This window comes from Pundamilia nyererei, unplaced genomic scaffold (assembly GCF_000239375.1).
Source record: "Pundamilia nyererei isolate P.nyererei 1_Seehausen unplaced genomic scaffold, PunNye1.0 scaffold00996, whole genome shotgun sequence".
In the NCBI taxonomy this organism is placed as follows: domain Eukaryota; kingdom Metazoa; phylum Chordata; class Actinopteri; order Cichliformes; family Cichlidae; genus Pundamilia; species Pundamilia nyererei.
In genome coordinates, this window is record NW_005188397.1 from 1 (window position 1) to 4,819 (window position 4,819).

At 47.3% G+C, this 4,819-nt stretch overlaps 1 protein-coding gene and 1 long non-coding RNA gene across 2 annotated transcripts; both read left to right on the plus strand.

The window, feature by feature from the left end:
• The first annotated feature begins 1,005 nt into the window (after positions 1–1,005).
• On the plus strand, positions 1,006–1,585 carry LOC102200949 (uncharacterized). The gene is made up of 2 exons (XR_312495.1): positions 1,006–1,215; positions 1,288–1,585. It is a non-coding gene; the product is annotated as an uncharacterized LOC102200949 (long non-coding RNA).
• Positions 1,586–1,733: 148 nt separating this feature from the next.
• gnrhr1 (gonadotropin releasing hormone receptor 1) lies at positions 1,734–4,814 on the plus strand. The gene is made up of 2 exons (XM_005755124.1): positions 1,734–1,933; positions 4,250–4,814. Exon 2 carries the CDS (start codon positions 4,251–4,253, stop codon positions 4,812–4,814), a length of 564 nt encoding a protein of 187 aa, XP_005755181.1. The 5' UTR covers positions 1,734–1,933; position 4,250.
• The last annotated feature ends 5 nt before the right edge of the window (positions 4,815–4,819 follow it).

Here is a 4,819-nt window from a genome sequence, read left to right on the forward strand (position 1 = left end):
CTGGACCAGGTGACCCTGAATCCTCCCTTAGTTATGCTGCAATAGATGTAGGCTGCCGGGGATTCCCATGATGCACTGGGTGTTTCTTCTTCACTCACTATGTGTTTATTGACCACTCTGCACTGAATCATTTGGCTCTCTTCCACGGTGTGTCTTTGTGTCGTCTTCCTCCTCTCACCCCCACCTTCCCTGAGCCTGGTTCAGCCGGAGGTTTCTTCCTGTTAAAAGGGAGTTTTTCCTTCCCACTGTTGCCAAAGTGCTGCTCATAGGGGGTCATATGATTGCTGGGTGTTACTCTGTGTTATTGTAGGCTACACCTTACAATACAAAGCATCTTGAGGTGACCGCTGTGATTTGAATTGAAATTGAGGTTGATGAAGAGCCGGGGTGCACCTGTTGCCTTGAGTCAGATTTATAAAGGTGTGCACAAACATGTTGTCTGATGTCTGTCTGCACCTGAACACCACAGGAAGAGGGAGGCAGGCTGTCACTGCCGGAGTCACTTCAGAGCTGAAGCTGTGTGAGGACGAAGAGAAGCTATTTAAAGCTTCACAGTCACCGTGAATAATAAGGAGCCTGATGAATTATTCACTTTGTACCCATGAATATATTTATATGTGAAAGCATGTGCACAGCTGCAGTGAGGTCTACGTGAGGTTATTATTCCATCTGCAGCGATCTAAATTTGGAGCTGCGCTTCCCGTTCGGGGACCTCCGGGCGTCTCCGTGAGCAAACAGCAGCAGAGTCTGAAAGCCTCCTGCTGATTGGATCAGAGAGAGCAGGCAGACCGATGCAGGCGGGAGTTCTGTGTGAGTGAGCTGCTGAGGATGGCGCCGGCTTCCTCACAGTGCTGTCGGTCAAACAGGGCTGGCTTTAAAAAATGTATTTTAATTTGAATAATGCAATATTGATTCATTAAATCCTGAACCGGCCTGGCTCTGCTGAAGGTTTCTTCCTGTTATAAGGGGTTTTTTCCTTCCCCCTGTCACCAAAGTGCTTGCTCACAGGGGCTGTTGCGGTTTCTCTGTATTATTGTAGGTGTTTGGGGCGACTACTGATATGAATGAAGCTGAATTGAACTGAAACCTAATTGGGCGATCACCTCGTCAAACAGGTGTGCTTTGCTTTAAATGCGACAGGAAGTGGAACTGATAACGTACCTGTGTGTTTCCAGGTGAGTTGTGGTTGGACAGAGGGAACCCTCGCACTGACAGGTGACACATCCATTAATCAAACTTTATTAATCAATTTTTTAAAAGTCAATAAATAAACCTTTTTTTTTCCAGCAATGCTTCACTGGCTCAGGACAGTGAGGCCCCGCCCAGCAGCCCAGGTGACATCAGAGAGCAGTCCTCCCTTGTGTCCAGTTGGAGGTCTCAGTTTTGTTTGCTGATGTAAGCTCTCCTGATTGGACAGTCGGTAATCGGAGAGGACCTGTCAGCGTCACTGAAGTCCTTAGAGCTTCAGTCAGCTAATGCTGCAGCGTTGCCGTGGCTCAGACCAAGAATCAGAGCTGAGCCATCACATTGTGCTGCTCACTCTGACAACAGAAAACCTAAAAAGAAATAAAAACACACAACCAGCCGTCTGTCTCCAGCCAGAATTCTTTGGACTGTTTTTCTGTGTAAAACATTTATTATTTAATTGTAATTAAATTATTAGTGATGAAACTATTGAAACAGTGATTTTTGACTCAGCAGGAAGCACACACACACACAGGGCTGTAGCTCCTCCCCCTCCTCCTCCTCGCTGCAGCCTGTCTGAGTCTCAGTGGTTCTCTTCATTGCTGCAGCTGAGGATCAGGATCAGAGGCGGTTCTCTGGGTTCTTCTGGGTTCTGCTGTGCTGGAGTGCAGGAAGAACATGAGGAGGAGAGGAGGAGAACAGAGGAGTCCGACCTGAGGCGGAGAAACAATCCATAGCTGCTGAGCAGGTAGAAACAAACCCTTTCACAATAAAAGCCTCAGTGAAGGTGCTTTGATGTGATTGTGAACTGAGCTTGGTCTGTTGCTTAGCTCTCTGATCAAACTCAACCTGATCACATCATCCTGAGGGGTGGGGCTAACCTGTTGAAGGATCATCTGACAGCAATGAGCCCAGAACAGCTGTTTGATGATGTCATCTTGTTATTTCCTGTTTTATTTCTAACACTGCAGAGAGGAGACACCCTTCTTTTTCTTTGAGCAGGTCAGCTTGAGCTGCAGGTAAAAGGTGGATGTGTGGCGAGAGTTAGAAGCTGGGACTAATTTGCATATTCAAAACGGAGGTGAAGTAAGAGGGGCTGGGTTTGATGGCGTAGAAGAAGAACTTTAACAGGAAGTTTGTGCTCTAGTTCACCATTGTCGCCCCTGGCGTGGCACACGGCGGTGCAGGTTGTTGGTGATTGTTCACCGCCATCGTCTGGACTGAGTGAGCAGCTCGAGCTGTACAGGACTGTCACCATAGTGTGTGTGCATAGGCGTCATCTCACTTCACTGTACTCTTTACAATACTAAGGACCTTCAGGCGACTGGTCAGTGCTGAAGGTCAGGTGCTCTGAATCACATGTTTATGGAGACTTGGTTTAGTTAACAGGTTGTATTCACTCACACATACACGTGCGCGCGCACACACACACACACACACACACACACACTCTCGTTCATTGTTCAACACACTGATTGGTGAAGGCTCTGCCTCTCTAGCATCAGACACAAACACTCTGGCCAAGGAGCTCAGCCAGTCAGACGTAGGAGGCGGAGTCTGAACCTCTGCAGTGACAGAGGTGAAGGTTGCCAAGGTAATATAATGAACACCCACAAACACACACACACACTGATCCTGGAGCCAAAATTAGTTGCAGACCTCTGAGCTGTAACCTGACCTGTGTGTGTGTGTTTTCCTATCTCAGGGGGACCAAAATCCAGGTCCCCACAAGTTAAAGGCATTTTTCACACTCAAAATGTGGTTTTAGTGTCAGGGTTACAATTGGGTTATGGTTGTGCGCCCCAGGGTGGCTGTGTAGCTTGCCGTCACCAGTGTGTGAATGGGTGGATGACTGAATGTGTAAAGCACCATACAGGCCATTTACCATTTTTATGGTTAGGTTTACGGTTAGGATAAGCAGCTAGGGAAAGCATTGTGTCAATGGAATATCCCCACTAGGATAGCAACATCTGATGTGTGTGTGTGACGGTGACAGTAGTGACGGGCAGCAGACGTCACACCGTGAACAACGAGGGGAAATGGGACACTCGTGGTGCTGAAACACATGTGAAGGACCAGAGACAGTTTTCATATGGTCATATTTACCATTAGACTGCATCCACTCAGAGAGCACATTCGCCTCCATCTACCTGTGAGCATCATCTGCTGACAGCAGCCCAGACAGATTTCAGCTGCTTCTCCATCAGAAGCCTGAAGGTTCATTCCACCAATCAGTTGAAAACATTCCCTATTGTCTGGGATTTATCATCTGCATTATTGATCGCTGATTGGTTCTTTTTAATGCACCAACACTTAAAGGCCTTGGGCTTCCTGCTGGAGCTATTTTTATCTTTAACAGGTGAACCTGAGTCAACTGACTCCCCAGTTACCATGGTAACCCCATCCCCTTCTCCTCAGCCTTTAGGGAGATTCTTATCTGTGACAGATAGGAAGTCTATTACACAATAAGAGCTGTTGGACTACAGGTTGGTAGACAAAGAGAGAAACAGACAGGTGATCTGCAATATCCAATCAAAGGTCAGCAAGTGAATCATCTTCTGTGACTTAGGAACAGATTAAACCTAAAGAAAACACCTGTACACCAAGTCTCTGTGTCTCCTCAAACTGAGGTTCAGTGACCCCCAGAAGCCTCGCATCACAATGCAGAGAAGGTCCACTGGTTATAAGATACAGAAGAAGAAGAATATCCCAAACGATAACATGAAGGAGAACATACTAGTGTGACCCCAGGAAAACATTTTAACTGTCAGACAACCCTGAGGGCACAGGTACACAAATGTACCTGCTATGAATGCTCAGCGTCCAATGAATACGCTGCTTAATGACTAAAAGAAAATGGTTATAAGAAGGTTTTTGCTAAGCTAACAGTTTCAGATTGCTTTTATAGCTTGTGCTAAGGTAAGCTAACAGTTTGTACCTGCTGCTAGTGTTTGTGCTAAGTTAACCCTACCTCCTAAAACTTACTAACTGAAAGCAGTTAGTAATTTTTAAGAATGTGATTGTGATTCTAAAACTTCATTTTCATTTTTCTTCTTCTGTACAGGATGGCAGGTAACTGGTCCATCCTGAGGTTGTCTTTACCCCCCACCAGTTCTACAGCCACTACCCTTCACAACACCTCCCAGTACCCTCCTCTACCAGACTGGGAGGCTCCCAGCTTCACCCGGGCTGCTCAGTTCCGAGTTGGAGCCACCTTTGTCCTCTTCTTGTTTGCTGCCTGCAGTAATCTTGCCCTATTGGTCAGTGTGTGGCGAGGGCAACGTTTGGCATCTCACCTGCGCCCATTAATGCTGAGCCTGGCATCAGCCGACCTGATGATGACATTTGTGGTGATGCCTCTGGATGCAGTGTGGAACATGACAGTGCAGTGGTATGGTGGTGATGCGCTCTGCAAGCTGCTCTGCTTCCTGAAACTGTTCGCCATGCACGCCTCTGCCTTCATCCTTGTTGTCATCAGCCTAGATCGCCAGCATGCGATTCTGCACCCACTAGATGCTCTGAGTGCGCACAGCAGGAACCGACGCATGTTGCTACTGGCTTGGACCCTCAGCATTCTGCTTGCATCACCACAGGTAAGTGTGAGCAGAGGTAACTGTGAGCAGAAGTAACTGTG

Bases quoted from the DNA above. Each gene is read 5' to 3' on its own strand.
- gnrhr1 (XM_005755124.1), top strand. From the start codon at position 4,251: ATGGCAGGTAACTGGTCCATCCTGAGGTTGTCTTTACCCCCCACCAGT.